Here is a 27,987-nt window from a genome sequence, read left to right as displayed (position 1 = left end):
CGCTTATAAGTAAAATATGAACGCATAACTAGATTTCAACTTACATTTCTTTATATATATATTTATGTATGTATGTATTTATTTCAATAAACTTCGAAGACGCACATATATGTATGTTTGTATGTAATTAAGTATAAAAAAATTCAAGTCTTTAAAATTAACAGTAATTTAAAATTAAACAGAAGACTATATTGGCTTAAGACTAAAGTGACGATTTTTTCGAAAATTAAACATTAATATTTGGTTTGTACGAAAAATTCGTGAACGCTTATAGAGTAAGTTATTAAGCAACGCTAACTAGCAGCAAAGTAAATATATAAGTATGTATGTATGTATGTAGGTCTATGTAAAGTAGTAATGTTTAAAGTGCAGTGATGGAATATGTTAATGCACAATTAGAGAGATTTTATAACGCATTGAACTATAAATAAGCAAATTTTCAGTTTTCATTATAAATAAAAAAGAAAAAACAAATATTTAAAGCATATTTATAATAAATAAATAAAGAAAATTTTAAATAAAAAATTAGAAATTTTAAATCAAAGTTTATTTATTTATTACAAATAATAACTGTAAAAAAATATTATTTTACAAGCCTTAAAATTCATTCTCAATGCAAGTAAATAATATTTTTCGAAAATATTTAAATTTTCGTAATTCCACATTTTTTTAATAACTCGATATTTGCTGTTTACAGTTCATATTCGCCACAAAAACAAAAACAAATTTCTGCAGTAAAGTTTTTTTATATTTTTGTTGTACAAAAATTTTCAATTTTAAAGTCTGCAAAATAAATCAATGATAAGCAGCCGTTTGTAGTATGCACACTAGCATGATTTTAAGCTAAAAAAATATATTTCAAAAATGAACGAGCCAAAATATTTTAAAAACACTGAGATATTATTTGTTGTTGTATTTTAAGCAACTTTGTTGAGCGCCAGTTAAAAAACGCGAATTTGTGAAAAATTAAAATGATTTTAAATAATTTAACATTTAAAAACCATTAAAATCAGTTTTAATTCTTCAATGTTTTCACGCATTACTACGAAAATTTTGAAACTGCAAACTTGATTTCTACAAAATTTTAATACACAAATATTTAGAAATCAAGCTTTTCCAAAGTTAAACCTTTGCATTTGATACGACTTTATTGCTTTTTAACAGATTTCAAACAACATTTTAAAAATTTTATCAAACTTGAAAAATGAAAATAACAAAACTTAAAAAAAATTTTTGCAATTTCCAAAATAAAACAATTTTTTCTAAAATTTTTTGCAATTTCAATTTTTGAAGTCAGTTAACATCTAAAAATGTTGGATGAAATCAAGCATTAAGATCGCAAATACAACAATTTTCATAATTTCTGCTTTCAACAAAGCGCCACTGTTATTTAAAACAAAAAAAGTAAGCTGTACCAAATAAACGCAATAAACCGTATAAAATATGCCTGCCCATGTAACTACGCCAAATATCAGCCTTACTCATATTTAAATATATTTATAGAGTCATATAGATAAGCACAAAAGCAAAGTACTATTAACGAATGTGGAAAATAAGTTTTTTTTCCCCGTACACCAAAGTCAACGAAGACACGTTCGCCATTACGGAAGCAATTAAATTTTGGCAGTTTGAATATTTATCAAATTTATGGTGAATCATTAATTTAGCGATAATTAGTTTTTGTTCAACGCATGAAAAGTGACTAAGCTTTCGTTTATCAGCCGACTGTACACATATACACGAATAGCTTAAAACGAGTGTGTTGATAAGACAGTAACTGTTTTTTTGTTTTTCAAACTAGAAAATCGCAAAATTTAATTACAAACATTAGTAACAAAATCAAAATCAATGTAATTTTAAATAATTATGATTTTTAAAGAATTAATATTTTTAAAGAAATGTTTGGTTATGTTTAGAACGCATTTTTCTTGCTATATTTTTCTCTCTGGCAAGAATTTATGCAAACACATACAATTCCAATCGATAGCCATAAAGCAAGAGCATATACATGCATATATGCGTTGTATGCAACGTACGTTTACCGTTAACTCTTATCAAAATTCATTGCTTTCGTGAGCATATTTCATATATGCTTATCTACACATACAAATATATATATGTACATCACACTGTACATATTTGACTACTTTGCGCTGTCCCTTTCTTCTTCGTATTTTCTAAACTATTTCGTAATTTGGCCTACATTGCAGTTATATTAAACGCCCCCAAACGAATTGTGGCTTGTGTGAGAGCTTTCCCGTACATTTCGTTAACTTTTCTCAGCGTGTTTTTTGCTTTTGTTTCATTTTCATTTTCTTTTTTGCTTTATATATTTACTTCACTACTTTGTTTAGAGACTAACTTAAAGAGATACTTATTAAATGCGCTTAAGTGCTTAGTTTTGACTAACTGATTTGATTGATTTGCTAAAAAGTCGTTACAATGTGGCTTGTTGTTGTTATTGTTGTTACGCGAATTACAGACAATACTTTTATGACGCGTCGCACACTTCGTCTCTATATATAATATTACTATTACACCCAGCGCCGCCTGCCAATTGAATGTTCCAATACTTGAAATTGTGTTTAATTGCACTTTCACGCAAAATCTTACGCGTTCACTTATTTTCTGCCGACACGCTGTCCTGCACCTGCATTGACAGCCACTTTCGGCGGCACATTTTGGAGCGCACCGACGCCGCCATTCGGCGTGTTATCAAATGTTGAGCTGCGTATGAGCGTTTGCTTCTTTTGTTGTTGTTGTGTTTGCTGCTGCGTTGTGGTGGCCGTGCGCTGTGTCAACATCGTCTTCGGCGCATTTAACGCGGGCGATGACTTCGTTTGTTGTGACTTCAACTTACTCACCACGGCCGTGGTGCCGCGTGCGACATTGACGCGCGGCGCTTTATACTGCTCCTGCTGCTTGCTTTTGACGTCATTTACGCGCTTCCAAATATTGGCGATGCGACTTTGCGCTTGATTGATTTTCGCTGCCGCGTTCTTGGTTGCCGTCGCCGCCGCCGTTGCTGCGCTATCGCGACTGTTCAGGTTGGAGTTGCTGCGCGTTGGTGGCGTTGTCGCCGAGACACGTGTAATGCGCGCCGCGCTGCTGGTCACACGTATGGCCGCGTTGCTATTCGAGCGCTGCGGCATGCCGGCGCTTGTCGCCGCGCCAATGGTGGCGGTTACTTTACGATGTTTGGGGGAACTGGATTTGGTTGCAATTGGGATTTTGCGTGTAGTGGCTGGTTGTATAAGCGTTGTGTTGGTTTTGGAAGCGGCCGCGGCTGTTGCGCGTTTTGTTGGTAATTTCGAAGAACGCTGTGGACTACCGCCCGCTGTTGTGGCTGTCTTTGGTGGTAACGCCGCTTTGACTTCCGACACAACGACTGGCACTTGGCATGTAGCAATCGTTGGCTCTTCTTGTACGAAGGTGCCCTGTCGTTCGAGTGAAGGTGGCGCTGCCGCTTGTTGTGCCGCGTTCGATTTTGTATCCGCGCTGGCTTGAGTCTGCGCTTTTTTCGGTGATGCCAAGCGTGTGCTGGCTGTCTTTGTTTGTGCTGTTGTCGCAGTTGACTGCTGCGGCAGTGTTTTATTTGTGGCGACGCGTGTTTGTGGCGATATGTTGCGCTGGTATTGTATGCTGTAGGGTGAAATGTAGGTCGGCTTCTTGCGGCCGCGCACTATTTTCGCCTGCTCATCAGCGGCATTGGCGGCCGTTAGTATGTCAGGTATCTCTATGGGTTTGGCGATACGCGCACGTGCTGGTGGCTTTACGACAGATTTATCCTCCGATTCGCTATCCTCAGATGCTTCTTCGTCTTCTTCACTTTGGTCATCATAATTTTCTACATTGTTGTATGTTTCTTGCTGATCATGGCGCGACTCGGTGTCGGAATTTTGATCGCATTCCATGCTGGTTAAGCAGTCGCCACTATCGGGTGCGCCTCTTACCTCAGTAGCTTCGGCTTCTGGTGCGGATTTCGATGTGCGTATGGGCATATTGATGAATTTGAACTTTTGTGTCAATTCGCGTAACGAAGACATATTTTCCGAAGGGCAGTCGTCTGTGGAAGTTAAAGAATACGGTCCGGCCGATTCGTCTGCGCTTGCGTTCAACTCTTGCGCTTCTAATTCATTGCTTCTGATTGTGGTTGTCGTTGTTGTTGTGGTTTCAGTTGTATAGACAATTGTTTGGGTTCGATAGCGTTCGGCATCTGCTCGTCGGCGGCTGATGGAGCTGCAATCAAAGTGGTAACGTAACATTAAAATCATAAATAAAAACAAGAAAACATTTAATTATATAATCGGTACCGTTATGTATGTGTCTTTGTTCGCAAATGTGCCAATTTGAACATGCGCCTAATTGTAGGCATTGTTTTCCAAGGTAACTCATAAAGACTCACCTGCCATTAGTGGTACCCTCCGTTTCGATGATTTCGATCTGCAACGTCTCGTCTGTCATTTGTGCCTCAGCAAGTTCCAAACGCTGGCGTTCCTCCTCACTCGCCGCCAATGTGGAGGATATCGTGTAGGTGCGATAGCGGTCTTTGGCCACTTTGCGTTTCTGTTTTGGCGTCAGTGTGCGTTTTTCACCATTTGGCGGCGTTGGTGAAGCAGCCGACTTTTGTGGCGTAGACTCGGCAGAACTGAATTCGTAATCGTCGGTTGGCAACGGCGTACTGCCAGCACCGCTGTGGAAAGAATTTTCTTCTACATCCATATCGTGTGGCATGGTTTCACAGCAACTTTGCAGCGTAACGGTATTATCATCATAATCACCGCACTCCATTTGTCCACCCGCCGCCGTCTCATAATTCGAAGCAGCCGATAGTGTGGTAGCCAAGCTGCATTCTCCGTCTGCCACCTCCGATTGAATGCTAGCCACACTTATCATGGAGTCCAACAGTTCGTCCATTAATGATGGCGGTTTGATGTTCTCCAACATATTACAACTCGAATTTACGCTTTCCGCGCTGCCGCTGAGGTGCGCTGGCAGTTGACCCAGTGCACGTTTCGCCACCAAACCATGCGGCAGCGACTTGCGTGGAAACTTCGGTGAGCGTAACATCATTTGCGGACTCTGCGGCGTGCTACCGCTACGACGCTGCAGCACTCCAAGCGAGTGGTAAGCATTCGACTGCGATTCCTGCTGGTAGTAGCCAGACATGTTGAGCGATTCCATACCCGAGGGTGGACGTATGTTCTCCAAATCCAAACTGTTGATACTGAATGTCAAATCAATGCTCTCGTCATCATCAGCGCTCACACTGCCGCCATGCTGTAGATTCTCAGCTAAGGCGCGCGCTTCATTGGCTATGATGGTAGAGTTTGTCATTGCAGCAGCGGCCGCGGCGGCGGCTTGTGCGGCTGCGGCAGCCGCATTGCAGTTACTGTCATATAACATATGATGGCCACCCAAAGAAAGCGCTGCTGATTGTACAGCACCGCCCAACTGGAAGTTTATGCCGCTACTGGTGGTCGACTCTTGCGTTGCATTATAGCAAGGTATATCCAGGCTGCGGCCATCATTGACCAATGTGTCAGTTTCGGTTTCAGTTTCCAGTGAGCTGGGCTGTGTAGCGGTTTCAGCGCGCTCAAGCAGTAAGAGGGACGGTTGCGGCTGCTCCTCATTTATTGGTGTAATTTCAGCGAAATCATGCAGGTCCTTGTGATCCGCTTCGGTTGCCTGATCTGCGTCATCATCATCCTCGTCATCGTCATAATTTAACGAAGCCACAACGGGCGCTGTAACGCTAACGCTGGGAAACGAGACATCATCATTGGGACAGGTGTCCTCGTTCCAGGTGTTGTTGGAGTTCGAGTGGCCGCCAATGGATATGCTGGTGCCAACAGATGTCACGCGCTGTTGCTCAGCGGTACTGCAATCCGCAGCCACATTGGTGGCGTTGGTGCGCAGTTGTTCGGCTGAAGAGACGAACTCTAATGTTAGCCGCTCCACGGACTTTAACATTAAATCGGGATCTTTGTGTTTTTGCGATGTGGTAAGTGGCGGCGAAGTACGCGATTGACGCATTTCCAACGAAACTGTGGTCTCTATAATGAACGACTCATTTGAATCGTCGCTGGTCACAGTGTTGTCTAGCGAAGTAGACGGACTATTCAGCTCGTCATGTTCCAGTTCTTGCTCTTGCTTATACCCAATATTGTTCGTTTTCTGTTCCTCTGTTGCGTTCGCGTGACTTGGAAGATTTGCGTCGCTGTGTGCTATGATGGTGGTGACCATCGCTGGTTGATTTTTTACTGCGTCTATGATGTCGACGTTGTTGGTGTCCCTCACTTCCCAACAATTCACGCTGTTGCACGAGTTGTTGGTGTCGTTGCAGCTGTTGTTGTTGCTGCTGCTGTTGTTGATGGTGGTGGAGTTGCTGTTGTAGCCGGTGTTGTTCGTCTTTGTTACGTCTGGAGCTGCTGTGCTGTGCACACTTGAGGATAAAGTAGCCGCGTGTGGGTGACACAGCGCCCGTGCAGCTGCAGACGTAGCCAGCACGTTTTTTGACCCGGTCCCAGTGCTGTGACTGCCATCGCCCGTATTAAATATTGGCATAGACATTGAATGTGCGCTATTGTCGGTTGCGTACCGGCCAGCAGTCGCAGCCGTAGCAGTGCTACCACCCAGACTGACACCGCCACTGCCACTGTTAGCGCTGCTGCCGATCTTCTTCGAAATGCCGGTGTTGATGCATTCCAGCAGTAGTTTCTCATCTTTGCGCTCGCGTTCGCGTAAATGGCGATTAACTGTTGTTGTTGTGGCCGGTAATGCCGTGGCGACGTTGGTCGGCATTGGCGTCGGTTTCGTTTGCGTGTGCAATTGCAGCGGCAACGAATCGAATTGCTTGAGATTTGGATTCGATTGCGTGGTGCTGCTCCCACCACGTCGATTACTGATTAGCTGTTGGCGTCGATGGTTGCCAGCTTCACGTGTAGGCTTATGCATGCCGGTGCGTATGCACAGCTCGAAAAGTGATTTGGCTTGATTATCGTTGGAGTCACTCGAATCCACCGAACTGTACGAGTCATTTCCATTTTGATAACGCTGTGCTGTGCTGGAAGTATGATCGACACTGCGGTCATTTGGATGTTGTTGCTGTCGTTGGTAGTGTCGCGCTGTGGAGCTCGAATTCAGAGAGGATGACGAGGTGGCCGCATTGATGGGTATGGGCTGTGAAGCGGACAGTGATATGCGCTTGTTGCGATTGTTGTTATTGTTGTTGTTGGTAGACGATGTGCTACTAAAACCAAGATTCGATTTGGGTCTACTGCAACCAGCTGCAATAGCCTGAGGGATTGGACAAGAGGAATAAATAACAAGAAATGTTGCTGTAACTTTCGGTGCACTGAAAATGGTTTTGGTTATAATTCGTTACTCACCTGACTCAACAAGTTCGTGTCGTCTTCAGAGTCGATGGACAGCGAGCTAAGCGAATCGTCCTGCCATTTTTGATCCATACGTGCACCCTCTTCTGGCGCCACAGCAATAGCCGGCGGAGCCTCTGCAGTCGCAGGCATGTTAGGAGAGTTTTCAGCGCTGATGTTTGAGAAAACAGATAATAAATATAGATTGACAAGTTATCGAGTTTTTCTAGAAACAGTGTTTGAAACTTATAAATAAAGTAAAAACTCATACTGCTTACCAGAACGGTACCATATTTTTTCAAAAATAATTTAATATTACTAACTAACCTCGTTTTGTTGCCCTTTAGTTGTACAGCGGGTCCCACCAAACTAGAGCCCACAGTGAGATTGGATAGACCCGAGGCCACAGAGAAATTACAAGGTGAATCCTCCACCAAATATTTACTCATCTCATCGGATACAGGCAAATATGGCGGCAACACGTTGCCACCACGTCGTAGCATGGCTATGGGATCGGCCGTCTGTGATGGACGCAGCGGTCGCTGTTGCACGCTGGCCTCACTTGAGAGTGTCTTCGGTTGCGTATTCGGCTTTTTCATACCGACTTCAATGCATTGCTGCAACAAATCGAACGATTGCCCTGTGGCACCGCTCTCCGACGCATTAGATGATACGTCGTCGGACAAAGTAAGCGAGTGCCTGTTATCAGAGTTGGCGCTTATTGTGGCCGGTGCTTGCAGTTCCTTTAGTTCATCCATATTATTGCTGGAGCAGATGGATATTGCTGACAAATTTGTATTGCTACCAACCTTTGAGAGCAACGCCGGTGTGTCTTCGGTGTAGTAATGCTTCGGCTCATCGGCGGGTAACTGTGTGTCTCCTCCGGATTGAGTGCGTGCTGCCCGCGCCATTGATTTCTTCGACGCGGCAGCTGTTATGGTTGTGCGATTCATGCCCATATTGATACAATTGGCCAGCAATATGTCGTCGATGTTGTTACCCGATTCCTCTTCCTCACCTGTTGTAAAGAAAACATTAAAATGAAAGTCATACTAAAATGAGTATTCGTAAGCAATGTAAACAAACCTTCGGACACGATAGCGGGTTGAGTGTTGCTTTCACCCTCAATGGCTTGTCTCGATGGCGGCAGGCTGTTTTCATCATCCAGTATGCTCAGGTTGCTCAGACTGGTGCGGCACGAGAATTGCGCCGGCGTATTCTCAACATTAAAAGTGCTCAGATCATCTTCGAATACGCTACGCAGCGGTCTTTTGGTCTGTGTTTCCTCGCCCACAGCAATATTACCGCGCAGCCCAATGCCAGCAGCAGCGCTAGCAATGCCCACGGCGGTGCCACGTGGCGCAGCCATTGGCGAAACGCCCGACAGAAATGCACCCATGCCACTGCCGCCGCTGCTGTTCACTTGTCCAGCGTTGCTATTACGACGTGGCGATTGTGGCATGCTCTGTGTAGGCGAGTCAGGAATTTCCGACGGTGAAATGACGCCGCTAGCCAGGCGACTGAAGTCACTAACCACCGAACTCTTGTCATCGCAAACTCCAATCTCATCTTCACCTTCCTCCACCAGCGAATCCATCGAGCTGTGACGTGAAAACATAAGCGGCGTTTCTTGTGCTGAATTCATCGTGGTAGCATTGCCACTACTTTGTACGGCAGGGACGTTGACGTGCGTCAACCGGGTGTGAGAATTTAAATCAGCATCGAGTTCACTGTTGCTCTTCTTGGCTGAGTTGTTGCTGTCGGTTTTAGTTTGTGGCACTTTTACCTCTTTGTTCTGTGTGTGTTGTGTTGGCGGTGATTCCTCAAGACTGCTGAGCGATTCATAACGGCTAAAATAACCGGGCGTGCCCTCTTCGCAATAGTTGATCGGCTTCTCTGGGGTGTAGGAGCCCGAGCCATATGCGGTACTGCCTTGTGCGCCGGCATTGTTGTGCGTCTGTTGTACTCTTTGGTATTTCTTCGGTTTCTCTGCTGGTTTTTCAGAGACAGCTGACGTTCCGGTGGCTTCAGATTTGACTACGGCTTGACGTAAGTCCGTAACTGACGCAGCATTGGATATGACGTAAGGTGTATCCTCCGTTTGGTAGCATTTAACGGTGTCCTCGAGTATCAGCAGTATCTCATTGCCATCATTTACGGCTGTCTGTGTGCGATTCGGTGGTGCCGAGTTGACCGCTGCAGCACTACTTCGGGATGTGATTTTACTGCTGCGGTTTGATCGCTCAGAGGGTAACACATCTAGTTCGGTTTCAATTTGATGCTCGGCATAGCGCAAACTGAAGTCAGTCGGCTGATCCAAGTCAGTTTCCTGATATGTGACATTGCTGTTGTTGCTGCAGCCAGCTGAGGGCTTTGTCATACGCTCGTCCCGTGTTTTTGCATCTTTCTCACAATATTTGGCCGAGTAATCGATGGGCTGTTCTACATCTGTGGGCTCCGCATCATCTTCAAGCGAGTAAACGGCCACTGCAGCTGCTGCCGCGTATGGCAACTTTTTACGATTGGCATCCGACGCCGAATGGGAGCGCATCAAATTCTCGTAAGCAGTATCCGACTTTGCGGAGAAGACTGAGTCACGACTTTCACTCTTGGTGAGCATGGCGGAGCGTGTGAGTCGCACCGAAGTACCTGGTGGCACAGCACTACCCGCTGCGGCGGCATAGCGCTGCCGGTGCGCATGCATTACGACACTCAAAGTGGTGTGTTGTAACAGTTGACCATCTTCTTTGACTATGCCACCATTTGCACTTATGTCCAAATTGTCACATGTCTCAGCATGCTGCTTGCCGCCGAGTTCTTGTTGCAACGCTTTTTGTTTGCGCGCATTTAACGTTGGCAGCTTACGTAGACCCATCGAACGCGCAATTGGATCCAGTTGATTTTGACTCTGCACTGCCGGTCGGAAGTTGAGTAAATTCTTGAGCGCCGAGGCGCTGCCTTCTGAGATCATGGCGTGTTTGGAGTGTATCAGCGAACGGAGCATTGGTACTGCACCGTTATCCCACAGGAATTTTTGATCCTCCGGACAACGCGCCGATAGATTCCATAATGTGCCGCAAGAGTTACTGACCACCGTTAAGCTTTCGGATTTCAACTGCTGCAGTAGTATTGAGAGACAGTTGCGTTCGCGTAATATTTGTCGATAGTGTTCGCGTACTGCGATGTGACTAGAGACGTTACGTAGTATACCACCGGCATTTTCGATAATCTTCAACGTTTTACTGGGCCCCTCATAGGTGAGCATGTCGACGAGAAAGGCGAGTGCGCCGTCCACCGCGCAGAACTCCGCCTTATTGGTGCTGCAATGCGCAGACAGATTCCATAGGGCGGACAAAATCGCCTTGAGTGTGTTCTCACTTTTATTCTTCATAGCGGCACGCGCCAATGCCGTCACCGTACCAATTTCATTCAGCACCGCCTTCATATTGCTATCGGCGCGCCATGACAAGTTACGCAATACGCTGGCGGTTACCTGCAGCAAATCGTCCGGTGCCGAGTCCAGTTGCGCCACCAAAGCCTCCATGAACAGCTTCTGACTACACAAATAGGCCTTGTTGTGTTCATCGCCGAATGTGAGATTTGTAAGCGCCATTAGTGCATAACGACGCAAGGAATTGCAACACTGATCCTCCGGTTTTGGTCCGTGCACAGCGTGATCCAAATGCACTAAATTCGGTATTGCCTGCAGTGCACCTAGTTCGCACATAGCATGACGATGTTCCTCGTCGAAGCTCACCTTCATCAATGACGATATCGCCGCCAGCGGATGCCGTTCAGAGTCATCGGCAATCGCTTCGCCACCGCTCTGCAGCAGCGTCTTCAAGAAATTACAATAGTCCAATATCTGTTCGAGCAAACGCAACACTTTCGCTTCACGCCTTGCCGTCTTCTCATCCATATGACTGTGCACGACATTGTGTAACGCCATGCTGGCGCACTTTCTCACACTATCTTCGCCATCGGAGTGCATCATCTGCACGAGCAGCGGCACACAGCCGGCACGTCGTAGCGCGCTGCATGTTTCTGGTGTGCGCGACAATTCAAGAAATTTCTTTGACATCTCCGACGGGTCATTGGAGCCCAACATTGAGAGCAGCGAGTACACACACTCCACTTTTGGACCCAGCCGGTCGACGTCGACAATGTCATCAACCCCTAACGCGCAGTTGCTGTCGCCAATACCAACACCACTAGTGCTGCCGCTGGCATGTGCCATTGGCAAGCTGCCATAAAGTCTGTCAAAGCTGCAACTACCGCTGCCACTGCTGCTCGCCCAGGCGCCGCCCTTCGGTATGCTACGCTGCAGCGCCGGTGGTGGCGATGGCGTTTCGGCGCTGTGTAGAAAACGTGACAATGTGTACGAGGAAGTGAGCTCCTTGTTGCGCTCACGTGAAGTACGCGAGCTCGACATGCTGCCGCTGTGACTGCCAGTACTGTGTGCGCCGCCGCCTCCATAACCGCCACGATCCAGTGAACTCTTGCGGCCACCACCACCACTACTGCTGCTGCTCTTCATCAGTTGGCCAGCGATTAGTGCGGACTCTTGCTCCTCTTGCCGCTCGAAATTGCGGTCTAGACTGCGGTGCTCGCGCCGCAAGTCATGGTCGGCGGCGGTCGCCAGCAACATGTAGTCGGGCGGTATGGGATTCTCATCGAGAAAATGCTTTGGTTTCGAAAATGTGCTCTTGCCAATGCCACTTGGCAGATTCAACGTATTGTCATCCTGTGTGAACTCTTTCTTTGTATAGCCACTCGCGGCCAACTCATAGTCACTAATCTCACCGTCGCGTTCATACTTTTTATCCATTTTCAATTGCTCACCGCTGCTAGGTGCGGCTGTTGCAAGTGTGCCACCATCGATTTTTTTTACGCCAAAACTTAGCACGCGCTCGAAGTCGGCGATCATTTCGGGTGGCGGCATGGCATCGTCTAGAAAATGTGGCTTCTGTGTGGGTACCTCGTTGACGTCCACGTCGACGTTTACATCCACATCGGTGTCATCAATGATGCTGCTGTCGTCATCGTCATCATCCAAATCGGTTGTAGCATTCAATTTGGCCTCGCGCTTATTGCCGCGATGTGTGTGTGCTGACGATGCTGAGGAAAACATTTCTATGCGTTTCGTACAATTTCAGTCGAATTTCGTTGAAGAAACAATAAAAGAGAAACGCACAAGCACGCGTCTCGAGCGTTAGCTGCACGATTCAGTCTAATCTTCCATATCCACCGACGTTGCAATGGCAACTGTAATGCAAACAAAGAGCGATATTAGAACGTGTTAGTATGTATGTTTATGGGTAGGTACGAGTATGTATATGTATGTTGTGGCTATTTTTAAATGAGTTCACACGTTCATTTATTCCTCCTTTTGCAATTGATCTTATTTAGTTACGAGTAAGACTCATTTCAATTGAATGCACCCCGAGCATGTACAAGAGTACTAGAGTGCTACGCTGCAACTTACAGCTATGCTTGCTCACTCGCATTAGTCATTCACACCCATACAAAACAAAAAATGCTTGAAAATGGTATAGTGTAGAAGAAGAGTCATATCAAAGGGTCAGATAAGCGGGATGGGCTAATGATAGCAGAAGAAAGATATTTGGCCGAGTTCTTGAGGATTATACAAACTTTAGAGATTTTGCTATTGCTATCCAACTTTTTTACTCCGTTCTAATTTTAGTCGTTCTCAGTCGTTAGTCGTCATGAATCGGTTTCGACCCGTAGGACTCTCAATTAGCCCGGTAACGTTCGGATCCACACATAAAATATGAAGAGAAACTCTACGAATCACTTTATTTTTGGTTCCAAAATATACCAGGAAATTGGACCTTGAGGATCGAATGGCGTGTTTTTTTCGAGTTGACTTGAGATTTAAATATACGACTTAACATCTGCAGTAATTTTTATTCGTCCCTTAGGAGTTATTCTTATTATAGGTAGGTTCAACTCTTCTTTAAACACTACTTTATCTCAACAAAGATTTTAAAACAGATCCGGCTGTTAGATCCCCTGTTTTCCTAGGATTTTCAGCTTCCGTCTTCTATGGGAAATAGGTGTCAATTATATCTTACTCCCATAGAAGACCGAAGCTGAAACCCCAGTGAAAACGTGGGATATAAGCATCGGATCTTTTTAAAATCTATGTTACTTCAGAATATAGACAAGGCAACATAGAGTACAAATTTCCATCGATTTTCGAAACAAAAAATAATTATCTACAGCTGGCTTTACTTTGAGTTACAGATAATGAAGATTGAAACAGTCAAATTTTTCCCACTTGCATATACACAATCCCAACATCGCACCCGTCCAATTGAAAACCCCAGTATCCCACACGAAAGAAATATTTTTAGTTTTCGTTTCAAAATCCCCTTGATGCGTTCCCAATTTTGAAAAATAACAACATAAAAATACTAATCACTTCATCGCTCATAAATGTGTCATTAAAGAGTACTTATAGGCACGCAGGCGATATATACGTGTATGTGTATTCACAATAGATCGCTCATCAAGGCATAAGACATAAAGCTATAAATAAATACAAATATTATAGAAGTTTAACTATTAAACACATTTTAGACTTTTTAGAGGCCTAGACGATTACATACAGCGGAGCAGCAATATGTAGGATAGACAATGGTAGGAAACAGTAATGTGTAGTCAAATTTAGTTGATTAATGAACTAATAAGTATAAGCTTCTACTTTATTGATATCGTTTATGTACTACTGAAATCGAAGAAAATAGGAATATAAGGGTGGAGCAGATTTTCTTTCAGATATCTTCGGTTTAGGAATAAACACGTTGAGAATTATGAGGTTGAACGTGGAAAAGCTGCAGCCGAGTCACATTGAAATATACGGATGAATTTACGATATAAGATTCAGTTTTCCCAGGATGCCTTGTACTTAGAACCCGTTATGTAACGGACATCTCGAATGGGTCATGCCTTCTAAAGTAGATGATTGTACCACACAATTTCGTTCGTGCATTTTATTTCATTAAAAAATACTCTTCAATTCATAAGAAGCATAAATTAAACTTAATTAGAATATTCATAAGATGCCGCGGGCTTAAGATCTCGAAGAATATCAATGATAATGAATTAAAATCAACGAAGAGACAATCTTAATAGATTTTATTTTGCAAAAAAAAAAACTTTTCTTCTTTCATATGTAAAATCGTAAAAAATATGAAACCCAAACCAGCAAGCGAAAGTGAAATGTTGGCGAAATAGAAGAACATAGAAAGTTGAAAAAACTGCAAAACCAGCTTGAACGATAAACTCAAAGTAAAATTCATAATTCATTTCAAACAAACTCACAAATTAAAGTGAAAAATGTTAGAGTCACACATTTAAAACTTTAATTTGTTGTAAATGTTGTAAAAAATAAAAAAAAACAAACAACAATTTGTTTGACACAAATTTCTACACTTCACTATTGTTGTTGTTGTTGTTGTTGTTGCGGTATGTAGTAATTATGAATAGTTGGCACTCATTAAATAGTGAAGAAACGTCAATGACTTCTTCATTTCGCTGAAGAATTCCGTACTGGATTCTCAAGTGTTTTACGACCACTTATCGGATCACGTCAATCTCAATCTCAATAGTTTATTTTTTGTTTGCTGCGCACAGATAGAGAAGATTGAAGTATGCCTGCATATGCGGGGTACATAAATAAAAGAGTAGAAGAAAATGTATTTCTAAAATATATAATGAACACTACTTGTAGTGACGGTGCAATCATAAATCACTCGAAACAAAATCTCAGCATAAAAACGCATATTTTTTTATTTGTTTTTGTCTTTGCTTCGCCTACAAAAGGCATATTGAATTACTCGACACAACATAATTTTTGTTGTTGTTGAGTGTGTGTGGGGGGAAATGTTGCAAGCTTTGCATGGGAGAGGCTCATTTACACATACACATATGTATGTATATAAACGAAGGTGTTACAATTATGGCATCAAATTATGATACTTTTTCGACTGTTAAGTGAAGAACATAAATGTACTTTTGAAAGTCATATTGCTCTAAAAATTTATATAATTTCTATCAGAAACATTATCCATACAAATTGAATCCACTGTGGGGCAATTGATTTAACTGAATTGAAAAACAATATTGTTAAAGTTTCATAATCAAATTATGCGAATTTTAAGAACCGCGCCAAAATGTAGGCAACGATTGCCAATCGATTTCTTTAAAAATCGCCACTCCTAAAGTGCATAAAATAGGCTAAGGACAAAATAATGAACGTAGTCAGAACGAATCCATATTGCCGGCCAAGGACCAAGACCAAGGGTAAGCAGCATTTCTAAAAAATATTTGAATAACTTTTTCTTTCGTTACAAAAAACAACAACAAAAGTACAACAATAAAGAAGATGTTCAGTAAAGTATATTTAGATATGTGTAGCACAGACATAACACTAAAAAGCATTAAGATTTCTTTTATCGAAAACCGAAAAATCACAAAATTAAAACAAAAATTGGCTTAAAAAACTCGAATATAGTATTAAAAAACATAGTTTTATAATAATAATAATTCTTACAATTTCGGAGATTCGATGACATATTTTCATAAAGAGGAAAATGATTATTTTTCTTTTGAATTTAACGGGGTCATCTCATGTGAAAAAAATAAAATTCTAAAAAAAATCTCTAAATTGGACGTCACATTGGATGACCCTCATACATGGCTTTTGTCGGGTAAAAAAGACATATTTTCAATAATTTTTTCTATGTAAAAAATTATTTTTTCAATTATAATGTTTTTTGTCTTATAGATACATATTTAAAGAATAATTTCTGAAATTAAAAAAAAAAAAAAATGAAACCATTGTGACGTCATTTCCAGTGACTCCTCGGAATAAAGGTGCTTCCGTGTTGTCAGCATAACTCCTGACAGGATCATCCAAAATGGAAAAACAAAAATAAGTTTTTTATGTAAGACCTCGTGCTTGAACGAAAGACAAAAAAAGTAAAAATTGGAATTTTGGCAGAAATTTTTACAAAAAATTAAAAATTTCGGTCAAATTTGCTTGACATTTTTTTTTTTTTTTTTTTTAATAGTTGTAATTGAAAAAAAAAAACAAAAAATCCTTCATTCAAGCACGAGTAAATTGTATCTCGAACACCTGTGCAAAATTTCATCAAAATCGGTTGAGTAGTTTTCGAGAACATTTGACCACCGATTTTGAAAACACGATTCCGAGAAAAACGCGTTTAAAGTTTTGAGTAACAATAATACCTGACTTGGAGCACACACCTTCCAAAGGCTGTATCGCCGAAACTATTATTCGGATCGACTTGAAAAGTTAGGATAATATTCATGAGATGTCGTAGAAATTAATAAGCCAAAAAATAATTTTTGAACCCACGAAACCCATATAACCCCTTATGCAAATTACAAGCCAACCGATTTAGAAAATATTTTTTTTTTCATTTTTGTGTTCTATAAAATATTATTATTATTTTTGTTAATTAAAAATATAGTTTGTTCTGTAAAATACTTCTTAACTGAAGCACCTTATGCTTAATTTCTAAAAAAAAACAGTTTTTACCTTTCATCTGTATTTGTTTGTCTGTATGATCGTCTAAATCAATTACAACCTCCTCATATATGTACACAAATACTTAATTATTAATAATTATTTTAGTTAGAGACTTTAATAAAATATTTTCTCACAATTTTTCACACACAGTTTTGAATAAAAGCTCATTTGAATAAATTATAGAATATATTATTGTTGTATTTATGTATATACAAATTGCCGCAGCACAGTGTATTTTAGTGAATTTTAGGCCATAAATATGTATGTATGTATGTATATCTATATCGCACGATGTCATCACAACAAATGCACTGCACACAAGTTTTACAACGGCGCCCACTTACGAAAATTCTGATTGTAATTTATATTAATTTTAACATTGAAACGTCTTTGAAATGGAAGTGTTATAACACAGAGAAACAGTGAATTTACATAAAGTTTTAATTTTCAATTGACGCGATGGCCCCGAGACGCACCATATAGGCACATATGTATGTAAGTGTGTGTGTCAGAACAAAAAAAAAATCATATTGGTGTAAAACGAAAATTTAATCCATTTACAAATTGTAAGCGTGGCCACTAGTTACACTTGACACTTCACTTATGTATGTATATTTGGCACTACACACACACACACTCACATTTGTGAATATTCATATTTTTCAATATTTTTTCTATCTATGTATGTATATTTTTCGATTCTTCAGCACTTATTGCTCGACGCAGACACTTGGAATTATTGCCGGAGCACTGAAATGGTCTCGAGTAGTGATTGAAAATGTGGCGCACACGCCGCTGTCGATGCTGCTGCACTACTGCTGCCGCTGCTGTCAAGCGACGAGTGTGCGGTGAATGCAAGTATTTGCAGTAAAACCGTTAAATGCGACTACACACATACATACATATATATATTAGCGATGGAAAAGCGTTGTGCAGCGATGCGATTGGATTTGCCGCGATCTAGCGGTTGCAGTGCTGCTAACTGCAACAATGTTGGTGTGAATGTAAGCATGTGTGTGTGCGTGCTATTGACGAGGTGCGATAATGTGTGGCGCATGCGCATTGTGTTCATATTTGTTATGCTTCTTATATGCAATAAACGAAAGGTGCTGCGACTGCTGCTGGTACTGCTGCAACTAATAAAGAATACAACAACAGAAACACCAAAAATAAGTAAACACATACATACATAAATTAGAAGTATAAGCATAACAGAATGAATCTGCAATTCTGTTACTACAACAACTAAAGCTGAGCAATAGTTGCTATTGTTGTTGTTCCTTTTCTGTTGTTGTTGCTGCTTACTAACGACTTACTGCATGCAATCCGCTATGAATGAATTCACCAAAAGTTGGCAAATCAGCTTATACATGAACCATAACAGCAACAACAACAATAACAAAATACAATCGAGCCACGCGCGATATCAATATCAGCATGTAGCAATAACAACAACAACACCGCGCAAACATACATGTTTATTGCCACATGTTGGACTATCACAATATTTTACTATATCTATAGCACCAAAAGCATAACAAACAACAACAACAATAACCACAACAACATTGACTGCAACTGAAACAATAATCGCAGCCATCACTATTTAGAAAGTCGCTGATGAAGGAGTTTCCAGTGCATGAAGAGTGGCGTCGCAGCCGGCGTACAAATTGCTGTGGTTTGTTTGGCCACTTCCGACAGCAGCAGCAGCAGCGGCAGCAGCAAAGCACAAATAAAATAAAATAAAAATAAAAAAGTTTGGCTTGCCGAAGACGCGGAGCCAAAGTCATCATCATGCAGTGGACAAAATAATAAAAAAATATGAATAACACATTAAGTGAAAAACATCAACAACAACAATGCGCTGTCACACTGCATTGACATTTGCAATACAAATTCGTTTGTTACAATTGCTGGTTTGCTGGTGGCGCTTTGTTTTTGGCATGTTTGACAGTTTGAATGTCTGTCAGCGGTAATTTTCATCATAATTGCCAGCAAGCAACTGTCGTCTCACGTTGCATGCACCTGCTGCTATTGGATGCATTCATACATATCATATGTGGATATAGAGTAGTTAATTTTCCATTCGCCGAAACGGATATGCATTAACAGTGTTCACAAAATGTACGAATAGCGGACATGCAATTTTAATTTGTCTGAAATTATTTTGTCCTATGTGATGTTGAGGTTATGACGGTCTAATATAATATGAAATTGAATAAAATATATGTAGCTCGTTTCGGTTTTAAGTAAATTTTACAGTTGATAATACTACTAAAGTGTTACCGAATTTTGGAAGGACTCCATGTAAGGAATAATATTGTTGTTGTTGTAAATAAATTAGTTGTTGACAAAAACTTTACAGCTAAGTTTTAAACTAGAAATATATTGGTTCTTAAATGTTGAATAAAGAAGTATTGATACGGCTCTGACAGTCTAAAATCTTAGATAGTTAACTTAAAAAAAACAACCGTCTCTCCAAAGGAATATACTAGGTTATCAAAAATAACTTTATAATTATCAAAATTGGTCTCTGTATGACTATATAAACTCACTTTTTCCTTTTGCTACATACAGAGCCTTCTCTCACAAAGTCCAGTAAACTCTCACTGGATGTTATCTTATGTCCGTACCTCTCCAAGGATTTTTCACTCAAATGTTACAGAAATCTCATTCCACTTTCTTCCTACAGAACACTTTTATCGCTATATTTTTAAGAACGACCTCAGTCGACGAAAAGGAAGATCTCGAGGGAACAGGGAACCTGTGGGGCGTGTTGGAAAGGTCCACAACTCTATCTCAACCACAGAAACCGGAATAAATCTGCATTGTTAACCAGCTAAGGACTGAAAACTTGACAGTATTTTTCAAAATTTTTTTCAAAAATGAAACATTGACCTTAGAGGCCTAGACACAGGCTAGAATAGTTGCATGGAAGATGAAAAACTTTAGAAGCTAAATAAATTTGAGAAGCATCTACGACTACTATTCCGAAAATGGCGATCAAATACGATATTTCAATAATAACACTGAACAACACTCGCCTGAGTATTGGACCATACTAATTTTTTCGGGGAGATTGAGTCATAGGTAAAAAAATATTCTCCGATTTTCGAAGTTAGCGTCCAAAATCGAATTATTTAGATTCGAAGATGAAAAGAAGGGCTTTAAAAAAAATATTATTAATTAGAGGATATACTAAAGAATCCAAAATATAGATATAATCCAAATTTTTTTCTTAATTCAATGGTGTATAAAACTTTTTCGTCAGTATTTTTCGCTATGAAATTTTTTGATTTTTTTTTTTTTGGAAGATCAAACTTGAGCCAAAAGTTTTATATACCATTAAATTAAGAGGAAAATATATATTACATTTCAATATTTTATATTTTTTGTAACTATGTCTTGTAATTAATAATAATTTTTTTAAAAAGTCATTTTTTTCGAATTTCGAAACCGAATATTTCAATTTTGGAGGCTAACTTCGAAAATCGGAGGATGTAATTTTGTACTTATGATTAATCTCCTGGGAAAAATTGATGTGTCCAAATATTCAGAAAAAAGTCAATTTTGTCGTATATTATAATCAAAGTTATAATAAGGAAATTGGCTTTCTTTAAAAAAATTAATGAAAAACCTTTTATATTATTTAACGACTCTTTCAAATATTTCATGAATAATTATCACTATCACTGTACAAATGCAAATGTAAATTGTATATTATTTTAATTTTGATTTATATATTATTTTCATATTTCTGTTGCAACTGTATGTGTATATGTTTGTGTGTAATTACAATGATATATTTTTCGGAAGAGTCACAAAACTAGCGTGCGCCCACATGGGACCAAAGAAATGTACACAATAAACTTATATTCGCATACATAGATGTATGTATTTCTGGGTGCATTGGGCTTTGAATGCTGCGAAAAATAATATTATTGCATTATAACTAGGCGCGCACGTATGTATGTATGTATGTTTGTACGATATATTCAACCTGTCACTGCACTCCACGCGCTGAAAACGCTGGTAATTTGCGTGTGTGTTCAAGAGGAAAAAATAGTTGAACTGCGTCGTCTTCTTGGTCATACAAAAGCTCGCGCATATGCGCACACATGTAGCTAGCTATAAATATGTGAATGTGATTTGTGTACGCGCATCGACATCGGCATCAGTTGTGTGGGCACACAAAGGGAGCGCTATAAATTCACAGCTTTAAAATATCTAAACAATCCCACATGCACTCGTTTGTGAGTGTGTGTGTTTGTGTATGTATGTAGTGTAGCGGTTTGTGCAACGAAATAAATAACATTTGTACATTGATGCAAAGATTTGGAAATATTTTTCATAGAAATGTTAGCCTTGACATTCGTGCATGCCGCATTTCCGCCGTATACGCTGATAAAGCCGTGCCGCAGCTGCTCAATGCTGTTAATATGTATGCACCGCTGTGTGGGTGGATGGGTGTTTGGTGGGTCGGAGGGGATGTGTTAAAATCTCATGTTTATAAATGTAGAACGGATTTAAATAATACCGGAAACATTACTATGTTAGCTGAAATAATGGAGCTTAACATTTAATGGTGTATTTTTGTTTAGAACATATTAACTAATATACCCTTCACAGGCGCATTTCTTTTAGTAACTATGTGCTTAAGCAAATCTGAAGACGTAAGAAAAAGTAAGTAAAAAAAAAACATTTTACTAATTCTTTTTTGCCGGGTTGTTTCATAGAAACATTAAGGTTATATAGTTAATCGATCTGAACAATTTTTCGGAGATTATATTATTACCTTAAGCAGTAATCCATGTCAAATTTCGTGAAGATACCACGTCAAATGCGAAAATTTTCCATACAAGCCCTTGGTTCCGATCGTTCGGTTTGTATGGCAGCTATATGCTATAGTGAACCGATCTGAACAATTTTTTCAGAGATTCAATTATTTCTATGAACAATAACTCACACCAAATTTCGTGAAGATATGTAGTAAAATGCGGAAGTTTTCCATACAAACCATTGATTCCGATCGTTCAGTTTGTATGGCAACTATAAGCTATAGTGAACCGATCTGAACAATTTTTTCAGAGATTAAATTATTTCTATGAACAATAACTCACACCAAATTTCGTGAAGATATGTAGTAAAATGCGGAAGTTTTCCACACAAACCATTGATTCCGATCGTTCAGTTTGTATGGCAGCTATATGCTATAGTGAACCGATCTGAACAATTTTTTCGGAGATTAAATTATTTCTATGAGCAATAACTCACACCAAATTTCGTGAAGATATGTAGTAAAATGCGGAAGTTTTCCATACAAACCATTGATTCCGATCGTTCAGTTTGTATGGCAGCTATATGCTATAGTGAACCGATCTGAACAATTTTTTCAGAGATTAAATTATTTCTATGAACAATAACTCACACCAAATTTCGTGAAGATATGTAGTAAAATGCAGAAGTTTTCCATACAAGCCCTTGATTCCGATCGTTCAGTTTGTATGGCAGCTATATGATATAGTGAACCGATCTGAACAATTTTTTTGGAGATTAAATTATTTCTATGAGCAATAACTCACACCAAATTACGTGATGATATGTAGTAAAATGCGGAAGTTTTCCATACAAGCCCTTGATTCCGATCGTTCAGTTTGTATGGCAGCTTTATGATATAGTGGTCCGATATCGGCAGTTCCGACAAATGAGCAGCTTCTTGAAGAGAAAATAACATCTGCAAAATTTCAAAACGATATCTTAAAAACTGAAAGACTAGTTCGTATATATACAGACAGACAGACGGGCGGACGGACAGACAGACGGACATGGCTAAATCGACTCAGTTCAACATACTGATCATTTATATATATACTTTATAGGGCCTCCGACGCTTCTTTCTGGGTGTTACAAACTTCGTGACAAACTTAATATACCCTGTTCAGGGTATAATTAATTTTTTATAAAACAAGTATGCATTTAGATGCTTGAATGAATTTCTAAAAATTTAGATTAATTTTCAAATAAATTCCAAATACGTATATTGAAGAGTTGTATATTGAAGAGTTCTTCAATAAGTTCTTCATGTTTCGAAATAATTTTAATAATTCATAATAATAATAAAAATACAATATTTTAGTATCTAAAGTGCTCCAGCAAACCGAATCTAATATTCTTGTTGAAGTATATAGCGATAAAGTCTTCTTTATTATTGAATAGCAAAGCCAAATATTGTACATATGTATGTAATATGAACTATTTGTCTGCATACAAATTAGATACACCACAAATTTACGATTCCCAAAGTATGTTCATATGTATAAAGACAACGTAAGTCGTAAACTTTATGTAGAAATGTACATTGAATGACAAGAACATGCCAAGTATTCTTTTTGTGGCAAGCAAAGACGTCAAAACTTTTGCCGAAAATCCAAAATATTTTAGTATATGCATGTATACATACATACATAGGTACATGTTATGTGTATCTTGCTGATATCTACTTTATTTAGTCTCTTTGATGTCACTAATGATATACATATGTATGTATGTATCTACGACACAAGAGTCTAATAATTTGCGAGTGCAGAACTATAACTTATTGATTAATGTACATATGTATATTTGTGTGTATGTATATATTTTGGAGTAATGACCTCATTTGAAAGCACGCGAAATAAACATATATATTCTTTTGAGGACTAAATACAATATTTTGCTATTTTATGAAGAACTTGAGAATACTTATGTACGTCACATTACTGATAATGAATTTAGTCAGAGGATATAGAAATTATGGCGAATGATTGATTTACGCTATTGTTCTGTTGTTTAACCAACGGTATTATACTATAAACCTATGATAAGGTATGCTAGTGAGTAATTAGGTTTTTTAAGCTTTGAAAACAAACTAGTTTTGAATGGGTTGATTAAAAAGGCAATTCTCGTTAAATGAGTGGGTTGAAGAGGACATTCGAAGAGTAAATACTTGGATTTATCGAGTCATTTCCAGGTCTTTGTCTGTCACTGGTTTCAGTTTAACTCATGCCAAACCATTTAATGACAATCGGCGAAATAGTTCATAAAATCTATTTGAAATACAGTGGAACTTCCATAACTCGAACTTCTATAATTCGAAGATCTCCATAACTCGAACTTTTGGATTGGCAATAGCGTTTAGAAATCAAATTTCATTCCATAACTCGAAGTTTTCCATAACTCGAACTCTTGAATTGGCAATAGAAATCAAATTTCATACAAATTTCCTTCCATAAATCGAACTTTTCGAAAAGGGAATACAACATTTAAAATTTTACTATCGAGGCAAAAAATTTTATTATATCTCTTTTTTATAGTTGTTTGAAAAAATTATGTTTTAATGAAAATTTCTATAACTCGAAGTCTCTCTAACTCGAAGTTTTTTGTGGTGATTCGAGTTAGAGAAGTTCCACTGTATATCATAACCCAAATTATACCTCACCGTTGAGTTTTTCTTAAATTAAATGAATGTAATGGACTAAAAAGGATTAATTGAAGGAAGAGTCCTGGAAGCCAATTTGATACCCTGCATCGAAGGACTGTATTAGCACCAAAACGACGTGATCTTTCAGGATGATACTGCGCCATGTCACATATCCAAAATCGTAAAATTTTTTTTTAAATTGTACTATCTGTTGTGAATCTCATTCAGAACTAATTTTGACATACTCCCTTGTTTTTATACAGGAACGCGATTTTATGTTAAAAATTGGAATAAATCAGTTGACGTGGCCTGGGAACAGCACCGATTTAACCCCGATCGAAAATCTGTGGGCGATTATGAAGAAACAGTTAGCCGCACAGAAGCCGAGGAATCAAAAAAACTTCATTCCGTCCTTTTGAATAGGTGGTATGATGGCATGGAAGTCGGATTACTCCAAAATGCCATTTCGTTCTTACCAGCAAGGATTAGGGCGGTAATTAAAGCCGTCCTTTTGAGTAGGTGGTATGATGACACGGAGGTCGGATTACTCCAAAATGCCATTTCGTCCATACCAGCAAGGATTAGGGCGGTAATTAAGGCAAAAGGAAGCGCAAGAAAGTATTGATTGAAATATTTCCTACTAGATAGACTAAAAATAAAGAAATAAAAACAATCACTTTGATATTACCATTTTTATAAATTTTGTGAACAATTTTGTTGAATATCCCTAATTTTAAGAATTTGACCAAATTTGAAAAAAGTTCATCCTTGAAAATTTAGTATTAATACTTTTTTGCTAACAATTTATTTCATCTCTTATTACAAATACAAAAAATTCCTCTTTAAAAAGTTTTATCTAGAATGAATATTTTAGCTTATATTTTCAATTTTCATACTGACCGGATTTTTTGCCCAGCACTGTATATTAAAAAGCAAGAATATTATCAATAATTTTATAATTTATAACACTCAAAATAAAAATAATTATTTATTTATCACTTTTATATACACATAAGCATGTCATTCCGTCTGTATTTACAGTTTAGGCGCCCTATTGCTTTTCCCTTTCCTTATAAAATTTCTTAAATTCCGATACATAGAACAGGAATACACAATATAATCATATAATATTCAAGGCATCGCCACGTCGAAGCAGTACGAAAATAGCAACTGTCGCCAATTAAATAACTAAGTTCTATGTGACACTTGTGCGAAATTAATTTACAACAAAAACAATATGTTACACAGCAAAACTATAAGCAAGTGCGAACGTCTTCATAAAAATCATTTGAACATTTACATACAAGTATGTGTGAGTGTGTGTGTATGCAAATTCCACAATCGTTTGGAATCAACAATGCAAGTATGCTCTGCTGTGTTTCGTTGGCTGGATGAATGCCTCCTCACACGCGTATGACTCAGTTGTCGACCAATTAATTATTGAAAGAGAATACGACCAAAAGTGAATGCACAAAGTAAATACATAAATGCCGGTCTTTTGCACTTACCAGTGGACTGTGCGTGTGTGTAGGTGTATGTCAGTATGTAGGTAATTTTCCTCAGACACAGTTCTATATGCAAAATAAAAAGGCAGGCATACGGCGCCGACGTATAATAGTGTGGTAGTACAGTGGGTTTAACGATCCATGGGCGAAGATCGTAGTTCGGAACATAAGCTACAACTTTATTGCTTCTTCTGACATACAAACATACATACAAATCTACGTGAAAATTTATGGAAATGCATAGTTGTTTTATTACTTCCATTTCCAGGCTTATGCCTAAAGCAGTCTCAATAATATTTATACGGAAATATGCACATGTATTTAAGTATCAAAAGTGCAACAACTATGTATGTACGACACGAAGTAAAGCAACCTTCAAAAAGACATACTCCGTACTTTCAACCGGTGTTCAGCAATCGATGACCAACGGACAAGAATTACTACATAACCCGAAAATGATGGAAGAAGTGAACTGCACAAAAGCATTTACAAAACTTACAAAGTTAAGACGAATTCGGGGATAGCAACAGGGCAAAATCGCATATTCATTACGCAAAATGTACAAAAAATAAAAATAAAAACAACAAAACGTGTGTGCTCCAGTTGAATTGATGGAGATCTAGTGGAAGAAATCCGCATAAGTCTACATACAAACATTCGCCTGCATATTAAACTTTGTAAAGCACTTTTTTCATTTTTATTAATTATTATATAAAAGAAAAAGTAAAAGTAAAAGGGGAAAATAATAACAACTTTAAAAGTAAGAGCGAAATAAAAGGCAAAGGTACAAATCAACAATTTACGTTGGTATATAATGTATGTATGTATGTACATATGTGTGTTGGTCGGTAGGTAACTTCATTTACAAATAACTTTGCCAGCAACAGTAAAAAGTGCATCAAGAGTAGTACAATCAAGTTCGTTTCGGATGAGCGAATATGTCCAAGCTGATGAGGGGCAGCAACAATTTGATATAGCGGAAAAATAATAAAGATGAGCTTAGTAGTGTTAAAAGCAGTATCCGTACCATACTTTGGAACTGAGTAAATGAAAAAATATAACTGAAAATGTGTACATAAATACATACACCATTTAATATATTATATATAAGCAGCTATTATTTTTTTAGTCATGTACACATACATAAATACCTTATATTTATGAACAATTCCATTTTAGGTATTATTTAAACGCTCAATTGATTAATTTCAATTAATTGACTTACAACTATACGCCTTGTTAAACTATTAGTAACAACACAATTATGTGTTTTAATTTGTATAGTGCTTAGTTGAATTGTTGCACATAAATTTATAAACCTCAATGTCACTTTTAGAATTAAATTTAAGTTCATTAAATTTGTGTACTCACAGAATCCCAACTTCCCCAACCATGCATACATACATATTCCGTATCCTGCAAACGGAGGCGTGAATGGTTGAAGGGCGGTGATGGCGGTGTACGAGGGTTCGTATTGATTTTTCACATACACTTGAGTGCTTAAATCTCATATACTTTGCAACTTTCCTGAGCAAACACACATCCTTACAATTATGATTATGTATACCTGTTTTTATTCTATATAAAAATTTTCTTATTTTTTCACTCACTCACAAACTATTTTTGCGCAAGATTATTAGTAAAATAACTTTGATTCACATGCACACACAATGCGCAACACCAGCACTGCTTGTGTGTTAAAAAAGGTATGCGAATACTTATCATCCCACATACCTTCTTCCTTTCCTTTGGATATTCTTCTTGAAAAAAAAAACTTCTGGGAGTCGTCGTTGCTTCTACAATATTTCACTGCATCAGCGAGTACGCCATCATATGCATATATCTAACTATATGGCGAAGATGGTTGGTGTGATTCGTTAACGTCGTTACCTGATTCAGGTGCTTACTAATGTTCTTATCAACTGCACTGATAACTACTGTTAATATTTATTTTGACTTATTACACATTTCAATTAAAATAGCACTAAATACGCGAAAACACAAACATTCACTTCGTGCACTTTATCTACTTTGCCAGACGGATTTTTATGGCACACTGAAGAACAA

At 38.8% G+C, this 27,987-nt stretch overlaps 1 protein-coding gene across 2 annotated transcripts; it reads right to left on the bottom strand.

Annotated features, from left to right (window-relative positions):
* Positions 1-65: 65 nt before the first annotated feature.
* LOC105216375 (uncharacterized) lies at positions 66-27,987 on the bottom strand. Of its 2 annotated transcripts, none has more exons than XM_011190834.3 (6): positions 27,655-27,987; positions 8,463-12,641; positions 7,704-8,394; positions 7,392-7,548; positions 4,406-7,299; positions 66-4,239 (listed from the first exon to the last, which is right to left on the bottom strand). In XM_011190834.3, the coding sequence occupies exons 2-6, from the start codon at positions 12,505-12,507 to the stop codon at positions 2,622-2,624; spliced, it is 9,405 nt and encodes a 3,134-aa protein (XP_011189136.2). In that variant the 5' UTR covers positions 12,508-12,641; positions 27,655-27,987; the 3' UTR covers positions 66-2,621. The 2 variants fall into 2 exon arrangements, with proteins under 2 accessions (XP_011189136.2, XP_011189137.2); XM_011190835.3 differs by lacking the exon at positions 27,655-27,987 and adding an exon at positions 27,292-27,519.

Source organism: Zeugodacus cucurbitae, chromosome 2, assembly GCF_028554725.1.
Source record: "Zeugodacus cucurbitae isolate PBARC_wt_2022May chromosome 2, idZeuCucr1.2, whole genome shotgun sequence".
Lineage (NCBI taxonomy): Eukaryota > Metazoa > Arthropoda > Insecta > Diptera > Tephritidae > Zeugodacus > Zeugodacus cucurbitae.
The sequence above is the reverse complement of the archived record's forward strand: the minus strand, read 5'-3'. Positions and strand labels throughout refer to the sequence as shown.